Source organism: Leiobunum rupestre, chromosome 9 (assembly GCF_980474605.1).
Source record: "Leiobunum rupestre chromosome 9, qqLeiRupe1.1.hap1, whole genome shotgun sequence".
Lineage (NCBI taxonomy): Eukaryota > Metazoa > Arthropoda > Arachnida > Opiliones > Sclerosomatidae > Leiobunum > Leiobunum rupestre.
The window spans coordinates 25561318-25579437 of NC_143392.1; the positions used below are offsets into that span (position 1 = coordinate 25561318).

At 36.3% G+C, this 18120-nt stretch overlaps 3 protein-coding genes across 8 annotated transcripts; 2 read left to right on the forward strand and 1 right to left on the reverse strand.

The window, feature by feature from the left end:
- The first annotated feature begins 77 nt into the window (after positions 1 to 77).
- LOC149926983 (cytoplasmic dynein 1 light intermediate chain 2-like) lies at positions 78 to 3166 on the forward strand. Its single transcript, XM_090159144.1, has 12 exons — positions 78 to 212; positions 554 to 627; positions 698 to 814; positions 870 to 1100; positions 1163 to 1326; positions 1399 to 1492; positions 1558 to 1693; positions 1759 to 1870; positions 1934 to 2032; positions 2095 to 2175; positions 2235 to 2349; positions 2419 to 3166. The coding sequence occupies exons 1-12, from the start codon at positions 130 to 132 to the stop codon at positions 2562 to 2564; spliced, it is 1452 nt and encodes a 483-aa protein (XP_090015270.1). The 5' UTR covers positions 78 to 129; the 3' UTR covers positions 2565 to 3166.
- Positions 3167 to 3552: 386 nt separating this feature from the next.
- GAA1 (glycosylphosphatidylinositol anchor attachment 1) lies at positions 3553 to 18098 on the reverse strand. 4 transcript variants are annotated; one of them, XM_090159140.1, is made up of 11 exons: positions 17654 to 18097; positions 17482 to 17578; positions 17259 to 17418; positions 17084 to 17194; positions 16805 to 17001; positions 16542 to 16741; positions 16327 to 16480; positions 15989 to 16254; positions 15778 to 15930; positions 15427 to 15713; positions 3553 to 4159 (listed from the first exon to the last, which is right to left on the reverse strand). In XM_090159140.1, exons 1-10 carry the CDS (start codon positions 17911 to 17913, stop codon positions 15434 to 15436), a joined length of 1878 nt encoding a protein of 625 aa, XP_090015266.1. In that variant the 5' UTR covers positions 17914 to 18097; the 3' UTR covers positions 3553 to 4159; positions 15427 to 15433. The 4 variants fall into 4 exon arrangements, with proteins under 4 accessions (XP_090015266.1, XP_090015269.1, XP_090015268.1 ...); XM_090159143.1 differs by lacking the exon at positions 3553 to 4159 and adding an exon at positions 13974 to 14092 and having other exon boundaries at positions 17654 to 18098; XM_090159142.1 differs by lacking the exon at positions 3553 to 4159 and adding an exon at positions 14362 to 14454 and having other exon boundaries at positions 17654 to 18098.
- On the forward strand, positions 5641 to 15366 carry LOC149926985 (protein O-mannosyl-transferase TMTC3-like). Of its 3 annotated transcripts, none has more exons than XM_090159138.1 (17): positions 5641 to 5693; positions 6374 to 6564; positions 7464 to 7600; positions 8402 to 8489; positions 9645 to 9905; positions 11998 to 12128; positions 12200 to 12443; positions 12509 to 12669; positions 12723 to 12818; positions 13620 to 13757; positions 13842 to 14135; positions 14203 to 14290; positions 14353 to 14439; positions 14498 to 14571; positions 14636 to 14765; positions 14835 to 14936; positions 15190 to 15366. In XM_090159138.1, exons 2-17 carry the CDS (start codon positions 6382 to 6384, stop codon positions 15247 to 15249), a joined length of 2274 nt encoding a protein of 757 aa, XP_090015264.1. In that variant the 5' UTR covers positions 5641 to 5693; positions 6374 to 6381; the 3' UTR covers positions 15250 to 15366. The 3 variants fall into 3 exon arrangements, with proteins under 3 accessions (XP_090015264.1, XP_090015263.1, XP_090015265.1); XM_090159137.1 differs by having other exon boundaries at positions 5642 to 5923; XM_090159139.1 differs by having other exon boundaries at positions 5642 to 5923; positions 12735 to 12818.
- Positions 18099 to 18120: the final 22 nt, after the last annotated feature.

Genomic DNA, 18120 nt, shown 5'->3' on the forward strand with positions numbered 1-18120 from the left:
AGGATTGACGTTCTTTCTCAGCTGCTACGAAAAGGCCAATGAAATGGGAAAATTCAACGGCATGAGTCACGCGAAATAGATGACGTTTCAGAAATAGTTCTATCCCCCTTTCGCGAAAGTCAAAGAAAAATGGCACCCGTCTTCGACAAACCTATCCCGGGGTCAACGCAGTTGGAAGAAAATGCCGATGAAGAAGAGGACCAAAGTATTTGGTAAATAATTGAACAATTTATAGACTAATTTAAATTAGGCGAACCGATACTATTTAAAAAATTAAGCTGGATTCCTTAATGCTTATAATATAAAAGCGTGTGAAACTAAGCCTATGCTAAGCCAAACCTACCATAGTTTGTCCACACCATGAACACAAGCCCATCCTTAAAATTACAACTTTGGTCCACAACGCATAATATTACCATGAGCCTAAATAAAAAAAATAAACATAGAATATTCGAGGGAATATTTAGTTACTTTTGTACCAAAGCTAGTATAAATCAAAGTAATATTGATGAACTGTCAGTTGGGCAATGATAAATTTCATATGTTTATAAAGGTCAGCTATATTGACTCAAGTGCAGGAAAGTTCCATTACAAAACTACCTTCAAACAAACTTCTATTAGTTCTTGGTAAGGAAAGGTGTAATTTTTAAATTTCCAAATTGAGAGATGAAAACTAATGATTCATATGAAATGACAGGAGATGAAGAAACTGGAAAAACCTCCTTAATCGCAAGATTACAAGGCAATGAAGAGCCTAAGAAAGGATCTGGTTTAGAATATCATTGCATCGCAGTAAAAGATGATTACAGAGATGGTCAGTTTCTTATCAAGTGCATCTTCATCTAGACTATAATCATTGTAATCTTTAGATGTGACCCGCCTTGGTGTGTGGATCATGGATGGCAACCAATGGCATAGAAACCTCCTAAAATTTGTTTTAAATGAAGACACATTCCCACATAGCACGGTGCTTCTCGTGGCTTCCATGGCTCAACCTTGGGACATGATGGAGTCTCTAGAGAACTGGGCAGCCCTGTTAGAAGAACACATTGGTAGGCTAAAGTTAAGCCATGAAGTTTTTGAAGAATGCCAACGACAAGGTATACTCAATGACTGTAAAATTCTGACATTTGAATATTAAATAACAATGTTTATTAAATAGTTTTAAGGAGGTTTCAAGACTATTCCGACCCCGGAGATGAAATAGAGGCATTAGCCAAAAAAACCACTTCCCCTTTACTGGAAGATGGGGGTGCCTTGCTTCCCTTGGGGGAAAACACTTTAACCAACAATCTAGGGCTGGATATCGTTGTTGTTATCACAAAAGTATAATTCATAAATTTATCCACATGCTGAATTTTCACTCGTGTTATTAATATTTTAAATCTTGACTTTAAGACTGACTACATGTCCACCTTGGAAAAGGACCACGACTACAAGGATGAACATTTTGACTTCATCCAACAAGCTATTAGAAAATTTTGTCTCAGATGTAAATCTAACTGTTCCGTATATCTGAATGTTAAAAAATTTACTTATTTGATTACACTATTTTAGATGGTGCCTCTTTGTTTTATACTTCGGTTAAAGAAGATAGAAATTGTAGTTTGCTCTACAAATACCTAGTCCACAGGATATATAACTTTGGTTTTAGAATGTCCGCGCTAGTAGTCGAAAAGGATGCTGTTTTTATGTAGGTTAATGGTAGACCTCGCTTTATATTATACCTGTACCACTTATTGATTCTTTTCTACCCAGACCGGCAGGCTGGGACAATGACAAAAAAATTGCCATTCTTTACGAAAATTTGACAAATTCATCGCCTGATGACAATTATTCCGATGTCATTATGAAGCCCTTAATTCGAAAGGTACTTAATTTTTTTTTTCAAGGTTTTTAAAATCAAGATACAAAATTTTACAATTTTTCACAGACACTTCAGCGCGAAGCTGAAGTTTCATCTGAAAATGATCAGTCTTTCTTAACAAGGCAGCAAACGCTCTTAAGTCAACAAACAACTCCAACTCGACAGGTTTGTTTAAAATCATGTGATCACCGTAATATTTGGAATTACAATTGTCTTTTTGGGCTTAGGAATCACCTTCGAGGAATCCACATGGAGTTATTAAGAGTGATAGGAACAAAAATACTCCTGGAGTCACTCCAACTAAAAAAGTGATTTTTTGTTAGTACTATATTTAAATTTCATTATTAAGTGGAATTTTTTTTTCCAGCCTGATGGATTGAAAGCAAATAGCGAAGGAGTACTTCAAAATTTCTTTAATAGTTTACTGAGTAGAAAAAGTGGAAGTCCTTCTCCGGGAATGGTCACTACACCTTTAAGAGGAGGTGGGTGATGACTTTTTTTTTAAAGAGTTAAATAGTTCTTTTTAAGTAGTAAATAATTTTCATCACTAGATAAACCTACAGGACGTACTGACGTTGCGGCTGAGCTAGACCGCATGATGAAAAGTACCAGTAAAAGAAGCGGTACACCTCTTTTAGATAGTGGCTCAACATCAGCCAGTAATGAAGATTTAAATGGACCTGTGCAAGAATCGTAATAGAATAAACAAAAACCCAACAATTCCGCCGGATTGTAAAGTGATATAAGATTATTAAGCCTTTGCGTTAAAGGATCATTTCTTTTAGATTTAACTTTTTTCCCTCGTAAATGATTTGTTTTCTAAATAAATGAAAAGCTATAAGAAAGGTTTAACATTCTACCGTGCAAGTTCTATTGTGCGTACAAATAAAAAGTAGAATGAAGGCTAATATTTTAAATTATGCCTATATCGCTAACAAAAAGGCTTTATATTAAAAGAAATCTTGTTTAAGGAACCAATCAAAAAAAGCGTTAAAATTCAGGGCTTTAGTTTCGTCAGTGCTGCTTAAGATTAAACCAAAAAATTAAATTAAAATATTGATAACCAAATCTCCAAGAAATATTTCCATTAACTTAAAAACGTATAAAATATAAGATTTATATAAATGGAAAATTTTTATACTTTTTTTCATTAAGAGAAAAAAAAGCCAGCAAAAGCGATTCAAGCACATGACGAAAAATTTTGTAAAAAGTTTTGGCCAAAAACAAATTTTAGTTGTAGAACAGGGTTATTTTTTTAAAATGTAGAAAATAACTTCCCTTTATTTATAATAAAACAAATGCATGTTAGGGATGAACCCAGATTGGGTTTTTGATATAGACATCTTCGAAAGAGTTTGTGGTGAGAGGAAAGAATCGGCTTTCCACCACTGTAAATTAATTTTTGTTTTTGTAATGCAATATTTATTCTTCTAGCTTATGAAGGAATATCAATTTATGAACTCTTAGTTTTATTTTTTTTCGGCAAAAAAAGTAAAAATTACTGTTGCTTCGTAAAAACTAACCAAAAAATGTGTATAAATGAAAATTACCCAAAAAATGAAAAAAGTGACTGCGTGACTACTCCAATAAATATCAACTATTTTTGTCACACATTTAGGAAAGATTGTTGTAATAAATTATTAAATATATATTAGCCTTTACGTTAAGAGCGTTGTTGCTTTGCGCAAACCATTGAATATAATCCCTTAATGATTTAAGAGAGTGTTACTTAAATATTTGTTCATTACCACATCACTGTTGTAATATATTTATAATGACGTGTTAAATGAACTTGCTGTGCACAAATTGTCGCAGAAAAAGACCTTCAGTTATCACTTTCAAAATGAAAGCCAAATTTGAATGACTATGTTTTGCGAGGTTTTGAAGTGTACGCCTTTAATTTCGCCCGATAAACCTCCTTTTAAAAATATACCATTGAGGCAGCTGACTAATATTTATTTTAAAAAGTTGTCACTCAGTCACTCTTCAATTATAATTCGTAGTTGAGATTACAAATATAAGTTTGGAAACATTAAATTTTTTTCATACAATGCTGGAGTTTTGGTTTTAAAACGACTGTTAACTTAACAATTAACCTTATTTATTACTTACAGAAGTAAGAAAAATGATCCTACTTATAAAGGCATTGAAATTATGTTTACATTATAAACTTTCACCTTAATTTTATAATTCTATTCCAAAATTTGGTCAGCACAGAGAACGTCTATATTTTCTATGGTTAGTTAGTCGAAATAATTGCATGTGTAGAGTGTCGTAGAATTGACGTCATACCTGAAATGATAAACTCTTAATGAGTAAAATAAGACAATTACGGTAATTACCGATGCAGAGGCGTAATATTCAAAAGTTCTCATTTGGCAAGTATCACTACTGAAACCATAAGTAACAAAAGTATGACAAGGGTAAATGTTTACTAAATACTTTCATATCGAAATAGTACTTGTGACGTCAGCTCTAGGTAAGATGGGACTATATGATCTAAATGAGGTTACCACTTCTACAACCAAATGAATTCCCTACATTGGAAGTTTATATAAAGCTCATATTTCTATATTTCTAATGTGATTAGCCTGAAACATGTAGCTCCAGCCGATTTTTACATTCCGGAAGAAAAATAGTAGGGATGCACCGACATATCGGCCTAAACGAAGACGATACTGTAGGCCGATAATGGTCGATACCGGTAATAAAAAAATATTTTCAGGAAAAACTTTTAAAAATAAGAAAATTATCGATTAATTTTATTTGATTGGCTGCGCCACGTACGCCAGACTTCAGAAGCTAGATCATACATTCAAGGGGTTACGGGCGTAAACAAATAAAAAACAACGATATTCGATTTGTGATGTATCAAGTAAAATGAAAAGAAACATATTTAATGAAAAACTAGAATAACAGTGCACTGAACCGTCTTTTACAATGATTTTATCATAATATGATAAAATAAATATACACTACTGTTATGATAGACCACTTTGTAAATATCGGCCACGAATAGCCGATATATCGGTCGGCTGTACCCATATCGGTGCATACCTAAAAAAATAGTGCTCGGTAAAATCACATTAGTCATTTTCGAACACTATTTCGTCTGAAAAATATTCCTACCAATTGTAATATTTATATTTTATACGAGATTTTACAACTTCAGGTGATGTAATACACGCGGTAAATTTTGATTCGTGATGCGGTGTATCCATCCGCGGTATGGTGGGAAAAACGCGTTTATTTCAAACTGCCTCAAGCCCTCATTTTTACATTTCTGAGTCTGTGTTTACTTCTCTCGTAGGAAATACATTCGCGTACATTTAAGAACCCTAAAAAAATTCAAGTTCACCGCTTGAAAAACAAACTCGGGACATAATATTAAAGGTTAATTTTGAAATAAAAACGGGAAACCACCCTTATAGCTACACACAAAATCCCTCTTAGTATGAAAGAGGGAACGAAAGATGAGGATGTCAGTAATAATAACACTTATTTGTCGGCTTCAGTAGTCTGTATAAAATAATAAGCCACTCGTTTCCCCCCCTCCCCTTCCTTCTTTCTTTCTTGGGCGCAAAACTAAACGTCGTTTACATGCATTAATATACATCCAGCTGCTCATAGGCAGTTTTTGCGCAACTGTACAGACATAATATAAAATGCGCGCCCCCGAGGGGAAAAAAATTAGGGATGCCAAAACCAGTTTTCGAGTAATCTATATTCTTATACTAGTTGAATTGGTGGGAGTTATTCCTGTGGGTGGCGATAGCGTGCGGGCTAGGAGACGAAAAACTAAACTGGCGGATCCGAAGGGAAAAAGGTACCTATAGAAAGCGAACGGCGCGCTAAAAGGCACGGGGAAAAAATAAGAGGGTATTTTCTTGACCCCATCCACCGATGGGAACACCTGAAGAACCGAGAGCGCCGTAGACCCTATGTAGTCAGAAATCGCGAAAACTTCCACTCGGAAAGTCGAGCTAGTGATTCGAACTTCGAAGCGATGACTTCGTAGCGAATTTCGGTAAATAAATTGGAAATTTATCACATGTTGTAAGTATTTTTCAACGCTTTTTCGCAGAAGGTAAGGGTTAACCGCCATGAGGATGATAATTGTCCACTTTGGAAGTACCTTTCTTAGGAGATTTACAATGGGAGCGTTGATGTTAAAAGGGCAGAGGTAGCGCGGTTTTGTGAATGAAGTATCGGCACGCGTGACTGACCAAGCGTAAAAACATAGTTTTGCCACGAACGATTGTTTCATTATTTCTCTAACACAATATAAAACTGTTCTTTCAAAAGAAAAACCCGTTTTAATAGTAATAAAAATAGTTTTGAAGGGTATCGCGTCAAAACTGGCGAAACAAATTGTTAGATCCTGTTAATTGACTATTTAAAACGCGATTGGGACTGGATTATGGGCGTTTGATAGGGATATAAACTGTAGCTACGATGATCGGTCACGTTGGAGTAAATTAACGGGTAATTGTTTTTCGCGGCCAGAATGAAAAATGGGCAAGTGGTGGCACACGGTGACCATATGCCTGCTATGCATTCTGACGTATTGGAACTCTTTGGACGGGGAAATGGTCTTCGACGACATACCCGCTATTGTCTCCAACAGAGATGTCCGACAAACTACACCATTACGAAATATATGGTACCACGATTTTTGGGGAACTCCAATTCATTTGGTTAGTGATTTTTAGCGGTAACAACAGAAGTTCAAAATATACCTCTTACGATAAAAGTATTCATCTACGTTATAAAAATAAACATGTACCTTCACAGGCTCTAATTTCCCAAACCACGGATGAATACACCAAGAAGTGTAATAAAACCCTTTCACCACAAGGTGTTTTATAATAAACCTCTGGTACACCGCATCACATTACCACTGTATGTATTACCATACGTAACATAATCACTCATAAGTATGCCATAAAAGCATTTTCGTTAATGAAACCTTGTTCACGGGATATGACGCAAATTACGTCACTTACAATTCCGTGACGAATTACGCGTCATCAACTTTACTGATGGGAAACGGAAGTTAGTGAGAATTCCTCGCGCGTTTCTGGCTTTGCCAATGTCAAGTTTAGCTCGTGCCTCGCGATCACATGATTTCATTTCCATGGTAACCTTTTCAATAGCGCAAGGATTATATGCATTTTTAGGTCCGCTTAATGTATGTTCCGCGTGAAACAAGGTCTCATTGAATTTTTTTCAATGGAAATGTTATACAGAGGCATACTTATGAGTAATTATGTTACATATGGTATTACTGCGCCTAACGATGTGAAAACTAAAAATTATCCTGCGTAAGGAATAAATACTCATTTATAAATTGTATTTTCCCGACGTTACACTTTTAGAATGTTTGTATTTGGTGAATTTCGCTTCGCACTATTTTTCCTTCCAAAACGCATTTCCAAAATCAGCGGGAGCCGGCGAAGGTACATGTTTTAAGCGTATAACATTAGCAGAAAGATAAATCTATACTTATCTCCTAAGAGTATAAAATGAACTTTTGGTACCATTAGAAAGAAATGAAAAAGTCTGGTTTAAATTAAGCCGTGCCACCTTATCTTAGGAGTCTAGTCACAAGTCATACCGGCCGTTGTGCGTTTTAAGTTTCCGACTCAACTACGCCATTTCGCAACTATCAACGCAGAGCTATCATTTTGTCAATATAGTTCTGCACGCAGTTGTTTGCCTTCTACTTCAAAGGTAAGAATTGTAAACGCGAAATTTAGACGACGCAACCTGTTGCACTGTGAGTCAACGGTTATTCATTCAAGGCACTATATTTAAGAGCTATGGAAAAAAGTTGTTCAAGCTACAATCGTTACTGAAACAGGGAGCACATAATATTACAAAAACCTTTGATTTCATTTTAATATAAGTACTATAATATTTTAAGAAATAAAACAGAAATAAATCCAGTGAATTATCGACCGAAAACTATCGTTCGCCATTGAAACCTAGATAGGTAGTTGCTAAAGTAAACGATTTTCGCAACCGAAAGGTGGCGTAACGGCGCCGCTAGCTTCTCCGACGTTGCACCTATTATCTAGCGTCTGCTACAGACAAATTAAAAGGTCATTAGAACGTTTTTTATCTTAAATAAACTTATCACAATATAAGCAAATGATGCAAAAATTATATTAAAATGCAAGTATCATTATTCATGAAGTCAAATTTACGAATACAGATGAGGAAAAACTAATAGCATCTGCCACTGTTTACACATCCTTTTAAGGAGGAGTAAAAATTGTCGACCCAATCTCTTACCTTGAGTCCTTGACAAATAGTTTAGGGTTTTTCAAGTAACATGAAGGTTTACCAAACCCCCGAGTTTGAACAAAATCGGTGTGTTACACCTCGGGTCATCTCCTTGAAGTTATATTTCCCGTAACGAAAAATAAAACGGCATTACCGTACACCGAACTATTGATCTGATCATTGACTCAAAGTGCAATCAGACTCCAGCCCAATATTTTTTTTTGAAACTGAATACCAATTTTCAAGGTTATGCGAGAAATTTTTACGATTTTCCGCCCGTACGAGTTTTTTGGCTTCTCTGCTGTTTGCCATTCACCCCATACACACCGAAGCGGTAAAAATTTAATATTATTCTGGCAGGAGTTTAAAAATACTTTGAAATTCCAGTATTATCATAGAAAATATAGCATAAGAATGGCAACTTCACCGATTTAAGTTACAGGTACTTCAGATAAACTTCCGGTAATAATATAACTTTAAGGGGCACTTAATTAATGAGCCTTTTCATTTTTGCCTAGAGCCACGTAGCGGCCAAAGTCAGAAACTCATAAACTGCTTAATTTTCGTCGGCTAAACTGACGGTTTTGTGTTTTAAAAATGGGAAATCGTCTGCTTTTCTGACGAAAAAAACCCGCTTCCATCAGTCGCTGCCATCACCCTATCACGGCCAACTTTGATGACGCGCTGTTGCGCGAACAGCGTGTCATCTAAGTTGGTCGTGGTCTGATCTGTAGTTGGTTACCATGGTAACTATGGAGCTAATTTTACGGTAAAAACGCTATTGACTACGCGCCAGGCGGTTATTTCGAGTCTATGGTACGATATTTATATTATCTTTGCCCTCATCTTTTGAAAACGGATAGCATTTTAATAATAATAATCAGCACCACCAAGCATCGATGTTTAATGCCATTAATTCTGGGGCGCGTCAAAATTCTGAGAATTCTTCCGTTGATAGTGATAATTCTCACTTCTCAAAATTTTGACGGTCCTTCGAGCATTCTCACTTGGTCAAAAGGCTTGGGGGGAAATATAAATAAAAATGGCAGCTAATATTCTAGTCAGTTCACTTGATGCTGAAGAAAATAAACGAAAATGAATTTCAGAGAAAACCCAATGTTAAGTTATTATCCGATGAAATTTTTCCTATTAAATTATAAATAAAATGTTTTCTTCCTTCATATATTGTCGTGAAATCGTGTAAAAATATTTATTGCCAAAGGCTTAGTTTACAACGATCGTGGCATTCTCGTAAGCCGCCATCTTTAGAAGTATCTTTTTACATTTGACGCTTTTTAGCGAGTTCTCATGGTGAGAAAAATTCTCGCGAAGAAGTCTTCCTTCTTAGTATTTTGATGTGCCGCTGGTGGCCGAGATAGAAATTTTAAGCCTTGATGCTATTCGTCTGGTATATTTTCTATGATATAATCTACACGAGATCCGGAAAACAATGTTTAAAAATGTTGCTTTTATTTGAATTGTCACGCAGGTTGACAGCATCGTCGGACGAGCGGAGTTGTTGAGCGCAATTTTTTACAGTTGGGCTTTAATCTCGATTAGTCACGTTTGTGAAGATGGCGATGAGGTCGGGGTACCGCGCAAAGCCAGAAGATCATCGGACGGGGAGGAAAAAGCAAGAGTTAATTTCGGCTGTCTTCGGGCCGTCGCTTTGGCGTTCTTGGGATGTTTGTGCAAGGAGCAATGCTTCGCGTTCTTCCCCCTTTCGGCTCTGTACCTCTTCCTCAAACAGGTCAGCACTTTACCCTAAACCGACTTTCCAAGGCTAAATAGGGACCTTAATTACTGTCTGGGTTTCGCGAGGAAACTTCCAGCCCGTAACATCAAACATCAACGGGGTATTACTGTAAGGTAAATTTCCCAAGGGCCGTCCAAAATAGACCGGGAGTTTATTTAGAGAGTTTCTCAGTGTTTCATTAGCGCTACACTGGGGTGGATAGTTTTCGCTAGTTCTGCGATTAGTAGGGTAAGAAGAGTAACCCTTTTGACGTCATTTTGTGGTGTCAGGGTAAAAACGTTTTCCCAAAATGGCTGTTTTAGCAGGGGATTTTATCAGTTTACTGTCTTTATTAAAAGTGTACTCTTTTTACCCTGATTCTCCTGTTCCGGGGAAGATAATTACTCCGCCCCATAAACTATTCACTTGTTCCGGAGTATTAGGGCTACTCTCTTTAATTTAAATGAGTAAATCGGATTTTGTCGTCTGCTAGCCATAATTTATCCGCTAAAAAGGCCACAGGCAGCCATTTTGGAAAAACGTTTTTACTCCGACTCAAACTATTCGCCACCACAGAATCGGAGTAAAATGACGTCATGGCCTTACTCTTCTTACCCTACTCCGAAATCCCGGTTCAAGCGAAAAGAAACCACCTATTCCCGCTTGTGGGGGAGGAGTAAAAAGTGTAGCCCCAATCATACATTAGCGGCTCCGGCCTCCGAGACCGGAGACCTGCGATTTCTATGGAGACTGGAGGTCCCACCTTCCATTGGAAACTGGAGGACGGGAGACTGGAGACCAAAAGTGTTGCCGACCTATGGCCCCAATACTGTGAAACAAGCAAATAGTTCGTCGGTTTAAAGAAATTTGCTCCATAAGATATAATAATAATATAAAATTAGTAAATTAAAACACAAATTATTGCGTAAGTTTAAAAAGTTTTTTATTACATAATTTAAGTATTCATATAATAATATAATTGAATACTTAAATTATGCAATAAAAAAAGTCTTTTTAAACTTACGCAATAATTTCGTGTTTTTATTTACTAATTTTATAATCTGATAGCGTAATGATAGAACAATTTTAAACTGTTTTAAATAATAATAATAATAATCAGCTAGGCTAATACCCAAAACACCACCTTAGGCCTAAGTCATCAAGCGACTTCTAAAGCCTTTAATGGACGGATTTTGAAATGACGTTTTAGCGCGCGACACTACAGGTTTCTTTGCGTGCTTTTTTGACCATAACATGTAGAGGTATTTTTTACGCGCAAAATGAATTTTAAACGCCGTCAATTCAGGTGGCCGGGTTACAATGCGTAGGAGGGTGCATGGTGGCAAGCTCTTCGGGCCACGCGAGCCAACAGCTCCATACACTCGCTATTACCGTTAACCTCGACAAGTTTTTATGGAAGGGGAAACCGAAGAGCTCGGGGGAAAACCCCTTAAACCAGTGGGGAGAGAACTCGCAAACTCAACGCAGAAGGGGTTGTTCCGAGTTTTCACCCAGTGCCACAAGCTGTGATCGAACCCAGCTCTTCTTGCTGCGAGGCGAAAGTGCTAACCACTCCGCCACCCCATAAGAAAAAGCGAATACTTTAATTTAGCATAAAAGATGTACAGAACAAGCAAAAAGTATTCACTTAATGTTCAGAAGCGTAGATTCAAGACATTCCTACAAACCACCGAATTCAAAATTTTATATACCTCACAAGCATCATTAAAATGAAACATGTAGCTTCGCAGGCTTGTGCATCCCATAAATGACGTATTCCGTTTAACGATGCAAAATGTAAAAAATATAATTATTGCTCCCAAAACATCAGTGGGAGCCTGCGAAGGTACATTTTTCAGTTAAAGGGATACTTATCTCGTAACAGATGTATAACATACGAGGGGTCGGACATTTGCCTGTTTTGTGTACGGGATTTTGGATTTTTGAAAATCCAGGATTTTTTATTGTGGATTTGTCATAGTCTATAGGAGCAAAATTCTTGGATTTTGGATTTGTGGATTTTTTTCCAAATTTTGTACGGGATTTGGCCAAATGACCGACCCCTCGATAATAGTTATTTTTTACACATGTTGAAATATTTCGATAGAATCGCTGTAGGAATAAAAGCATGGGGAAAAAGGCAGGAAAACTACCAATTACCATTATAATCGCATCAAGCGGTTTTTTACTAGCCGCTAGAATCTTACTAATGGGAGCAAACATGCCAAAATTTAGTAGGTAAGAGTCAAAGGGGTTTCTAAGTAGGAGTTCCAAGTTTAATTCAAGATCTAATCGTAATAAAAACATAGATTGGACAACCCGATTGCGGAGGCTACGTTTGCGTCTCGCCTAATGAGCAAGGCTCACTGGAGCGTGTTAAACGCCTGGCTTTGCCTCTTCCCGGCTGATCTCTCCTGCGACTGGACTTCCGGTAGCTTATCTCCAATTACTTCGTTAAAGGATTACCGGAATCTGGCCACCGCGCTGGTGGCGGTTAGCGTAGGAGGCCTTATCTTATCCGCCCTTAGATCAAAGAAAATATCTCATCTACTGGTAAACGCCGCTAATTAGAACTTAAAAGACTTGTCTTTAACACCTACACTTTCTTCCCACCATAGAGCGTAGCCATGGTTTTTTTCCCCTATTTACCGGCTTCTAATTGGTTCCTACCCGTGGGATTCGTTTTGGCCGAGAGAACGCTATATCTGCCAAGCATGGGACTATGCGCCCTCCTAGCGGACGGAATGCGTACCATTTTGAAAATTGCCCGCCAAAGAAGGTGCGTATTTTTAAGTTTAAATGAAATAGTCGAAATTATATTTACGTCGTTAGTTATTTGTACAGATTTTCAAGAATATTATCGGAGTTTATGTTAGGTTGTCTACTTTTATCGCATGTAGTTAAGAGTATAAGGAGAAATCAAAATTGGTAAGTAAAACATTTTGTTGGATTTGATACAGAGGGAGAGAGGCTGTGACTAGTAGGAGAGTTGTACGTCTCTCCCCCTACCCCTTTCTGGGGCAAGATAAGAGGTATGGTTAACATTTGACACCTAGGAGCAACAAACAGAGCACCCCACACTGGGATGGTATGTTTGCTGCTCCTAGTTGACACTATAAATTGGGCGTTCGCTGTTATTAAATTAAAGATGTAGGCGTTCTCTAGACTAATATCATGGAAGAAAGATATCATTGTGTAGCTTTGACTATGACTGCCATCTAGGACCAACAAACACAAGGAGAACGCAGCTAACCTTTCAACACGCTAACGCAGTGTTGAGTACAAATTGCATTGGAACTGCCTTTTCGCTGAACGTTTTACGGAAAGGGAAGAAGATAATTTCCTAATTTTCCCCTTCCGACGGCAGCAGGCGCTAAAGCGTCTCACCAATGAAAACTGTACACAAGAAAATGCACGACTTTTGAAGGGTTGCGTTCTCCTTGTGTGGGGTGCTGTGTTTGTTGCTCTTAACTGCCATTTTAGGCGCGTTTTTTCCATCAATGAGGAAGCATGGGTGACATTGCATGGTTAGATCCAAAATTCACTGATTCAATTCAAGATTTATAAATGGCTTTCTATGTTACCGCTCCCAAGTTAGAAAAGGGCGTTAGCTATAATAATAGTTGGACTCGATGCATAACAATGGTTGTTCCACATGTTTCAATCCAAGTACAAAAGTAGCGTTTAGAAAAGGTAAATTTCTGATTGATAACTTTCATTACAAAATAGGTCAAATGAATTTGAACTTTTTAAAAGTGGTTTGGAAATAGTTCCTAATAACACTAAACTATTAAATAACTATGGAAAAATACTAGAGAAGTCTGGCCACTATGGTGAAGCTCTTGTTTACTACAAAAAAGCTATTGGGTAATATTGAAAGATGACAGACTATAAATCTTTCTGCTTTTGGTTTATTATAAAATTATACTTTCATTTTCTCTCCAATTGTAGTGCTCAAGAGAAAGATGTAAGAAGTTACATCAATGCCGGAAATTTATTACATTCGCAAGGTTTTAGTGTGGATGCTGAGAATTTCTTGAAAAAAGCCATTTCCATAGTCAAAAGAAAAAAACATTCTGTTTCAACTGCGGAACTAAGAGCATTTGTTTATATGGCCAACATTGTGGCTACCAACAAATCCAGATTGATAGAAGCGTTTTCTTTTATAAACGAAGCCATTGATTTGCAATCTGATTTTAGTGCTGCTTATATTCAAAAAGGGGAACTACTACTCAAAATGAACAGGTTAAAAACTAAGCTACTTTTAATCTTACAGACACAATGTAACAAATACGTTATTTTATATAAACAGAAGCTCAGATGCGGTGAAAATGTTTAAAAACGCACTGGATTTGGACCTAATGTCGGGAAAGTTATCAAATCCAAGTTTCTTAAATAATGTAAGACTTAAAGTTTAAATTTTAATAATAAAAATTACTACTTTTGCCATTTTCTTGGGCAGTACGGTGCCTTACTTTTAGACATGGGAAAAGATCAGGAAGCTTTCCAAGCTTTTAGTAGAGCCTTATCACAAGACCCAAATTTACAAGTAATCGATTAAAACCTTTAACTTTCTAAACCGTTCTAACTTATAACGCTTTTTTTAGAGTGCCCATATAAACTTAGCTTTGTTGGTTCAAGAAACTCAATCGGAAATGACCAGAAATGCCGCTATTATTAAGTAAATTTTAGGCTTTGCAATCTTATAAATTTAAATATATTCTTAAATGTAAATTTACAAACAGGCTACAAGAATTAACTCAGCAAACTTTTGAAAAAGACCTCAATGAAACCCTCTATTTTCGATTGGGGATGTTAGCTTTAGATCGCAGTGATAAAGTAGAAGCTAAAAAGTATTTTGAAAAAGCATTGGAGGTAAATAATTAAATATCTATAAAATTATATAATATATTTAACTTTTCTGTAATTTTATTGTAATTTAAGGTAAACCGAACATTCCAAAGTGCCTTATACAACCTATCTTTGTTATTAACGAGAGAAAATAGAGTTAATGAAGCAATTGGGTTTCTTGAAAGATTGATAAAGGTATTGAATCCAATCGGAAGTAAATGAACAAATGTTATTGGAAAGCAGTCATTTTTACCTCTTCGACGTTGTTCAATGTTATCTTTCGACCAATGGTGGTTCTCGTTTTCTAACATATAAAAAATTCAACCATATGCCTTAAAATGCATGCGTTTATGTAAATTGCATTTAAATATTAAAACCTGTCCAATAACGTCTATTCATTTACTTCTGGTTAAAAACGTTTACACCATTTATTAAAAAACAATTTTAGTACCACCCAGATCACGTTAATGGCAGAAAACTCTTGAACAAAATTAAAGATTCTCAATGAATTGGGATAATTATAAATTACCAAGTTCAGTATTTTGTCGCTTGAACGCAAGTTTCTAAAGTTTATTTTTATGTATACATGTATTACCATTATTGTAAGTGCCAAATAAATATTTATTCGGAGAAATTCACATAAGTAAGTTTTTAAATTAGACAAAAAAATGGTAGTACTACTCACAAAATGTTCAGGCTGGTGGCAAATACCAAAACAGCAACCAAACTGGGGTCAAGACTGCTGACACACCGACAAAATTGTAGCTTTGATAAAGGTGCCAATCCTCAATGTTCCATAACACTAGATTCTTGTGTCCTCTTATTGATGTTGCCAGATAATCTTTGAAACCGGGATTAGCCTCTTCTGGAAACGGATTTGGATCCAATAAATGTGATACAAGGATTATAATGTATGTTATGACCAATGGTTGGATCAGGAACAATAGCAAGGTTTGAATAAACCTTAATATTCTGCAAGTATTTTAATAAATTAAATACTTAACCAACAAAACCATAGAACATTCTTATTTTGTACCTATATTTAAATGTAGAAGTTAGGGTTGCAATTGGAATGTACAAAACAGCTATAAACGTCGCAGTCGATATATTTATGAGGGCTAAAGTGAATAATATTGCTCCTAAAGCCAACAATGCAATGCATTTATAGCACTGCCGTTCTTTCAGCTTCCTACATTAGATTAAGTTAAATTAAGCTTAATACAAGCCTAAATATTTTAAAAAGTTACAATTTTCTTCTCATCAAGTAAAACGCTGGAAGTATTTCAATGGCGCCCATGTACGCTATGAGTCCATAATATAGACTATCTTTGAATGTCAAGCTATATTCGAGTCCAAGCAAATCTAGCCATTCTGGTAAACGCACCATTCCATATCCCAAAAGGAAAGCGGTTACAGCTGATGGCAAGGCCGACCATAGACTACCGGTACCTCCTTTTGTTTTTTTTTGGGAACTGAAAATGTGATCTTCCATCGATAGATATATAGAGAGAGCCTTTGGGATTACAGTCATAATTTTGGCTTAGATTAAGTCTAATTTTCATGATAATCTTCAAATTAGACATACTTGAAATAGAGCTGGTGCTACAATTAAGCCAAAAGGAGGCATATAGAGACCTATTGAAACATATCGTCTGCAAGCTGGGAGTAAATAGAAGAAAAATGACTGATGGAAACGTTCCAAAAGATTGTTCAAACTACGAAAGATCCCTTCTATGACTCTGTAAAAATTATATAAATTGAAATCAGTGCTTCATGGACGTAATTAATTAAAATTGCTACCTTCCAACTTGGTTGAAAGAAGCTTTGGGGAAGTCAAATCCAATAGGGTATCCTTTTAAAGTTAGAGCTTGAATGGCGTAACGATGGAACAACCCGTGAGCCCCTGAAGGTGCTCCGGTACCTTGCGCAACCATCATGGATAACATAGTTTGAAGGGCTATTTGATATCCTTTCCAGGACTCGCTTTCTGCTGGATTTGGCTGAAAATAGAGATTATATGAATAATTTAAACTGAAAGTATATCTTCAAAAAAGGTAACCTACAAAATTGTGAAAAGTTGGAACAACATTTTCACGCGGGCATAATTCCAAGACTAAATTGAACAAATCAAGATTTGGTAGTTGACCATTAAGTCCTTCTATGGCTACATCAATGTGAGAGAGTTTATCGGATTGTAGTTCTAAGTTAATAGCAGCTTGGATAGCTCCACTACGACCAGAAAGAAAACCTGAATCTAAAGCTGTAAATGGAGGAAAACGTTTGAAAAAAAAAAGCTGATTCTGGTTATTCTCAAAATTTTGACACAGGTGTTAAATTAGTACCTTCTGTCTCTGACGGTTGCACGCTATGGTATGCTTTGAGCCATGCTTGAAATCCAACTAACTCATGATCAGCAATTAAAAATATCAAGTCTTTTGCCAAATAAATTTGCTCTGTATATTTATAAATCAATTAATGAATTAGAAATTGCATTTAACAAACAAAAACGCTTCTAACGTCTGAAAAACTTGGCTAAAGAAAGCATCATTGCAATGCTGGGGAGGGTTGATCCATGAATACTGTTTTCATTTCGATAAGGAGTAGATAAAACCAGAGACTCGAGTCCAGCAGACCTTGGTGCTCGCAAAATTGCGTATAAATTGATCCCTTCATGACTCTAAAGGTATTGTAGGGTTAAACTTTAATATTTTGACTGTAACATGGATAATGTTGGTTATACAGATTTAGATCCAAATGGGTAGTTAAGAGTAAAGTTATGAAGATAAACATCCAACCCCAATTGACGGAATTGCGCTTGTAAATATGGGTATGGAATTCTAGTTTTCGAATACATCTGATTAGTTATTCACAATAATGAACTATTACAAGAGAACGAGATCAGCAATTCGTACCCGTTGTCTTTCCCAGCCTCTTCCTTCAAGACATGAAAATACTGATTAGCCAACCCGCCAAATTGAAACTCTCTTTGATTTAATGCCGGTAACAAGGCATTTTCCGAGAAATAAGTACGATTGTTATTTGGTTCCCAAGCAAGTGAAAGAAACCACAAAACTCCTCCAATATAGGACAAAAATGACAATTTGGACGCGTGATTTCTTAGAATGTTGGTTAGAAAGCCTTGGCCTGGCGAGTTTTCAGTCAAAACTCCCATACCTTCTTCCAAATTAATTAAACTTAGTTATGTAATTTGTGCCGCTTTTTTTCTTCGTAATTGTGAACTGACTATAAATTATTGAATAATAAAATTAATTACAAGGGTGATACTAGAATTCTGAGATTTGAAAACCCGCCATTAAGTGATTGATAAAATTTACCGGCTGGGGGAGGGGGAAGGAGGTACAAGCAAAGTTGGACCGTG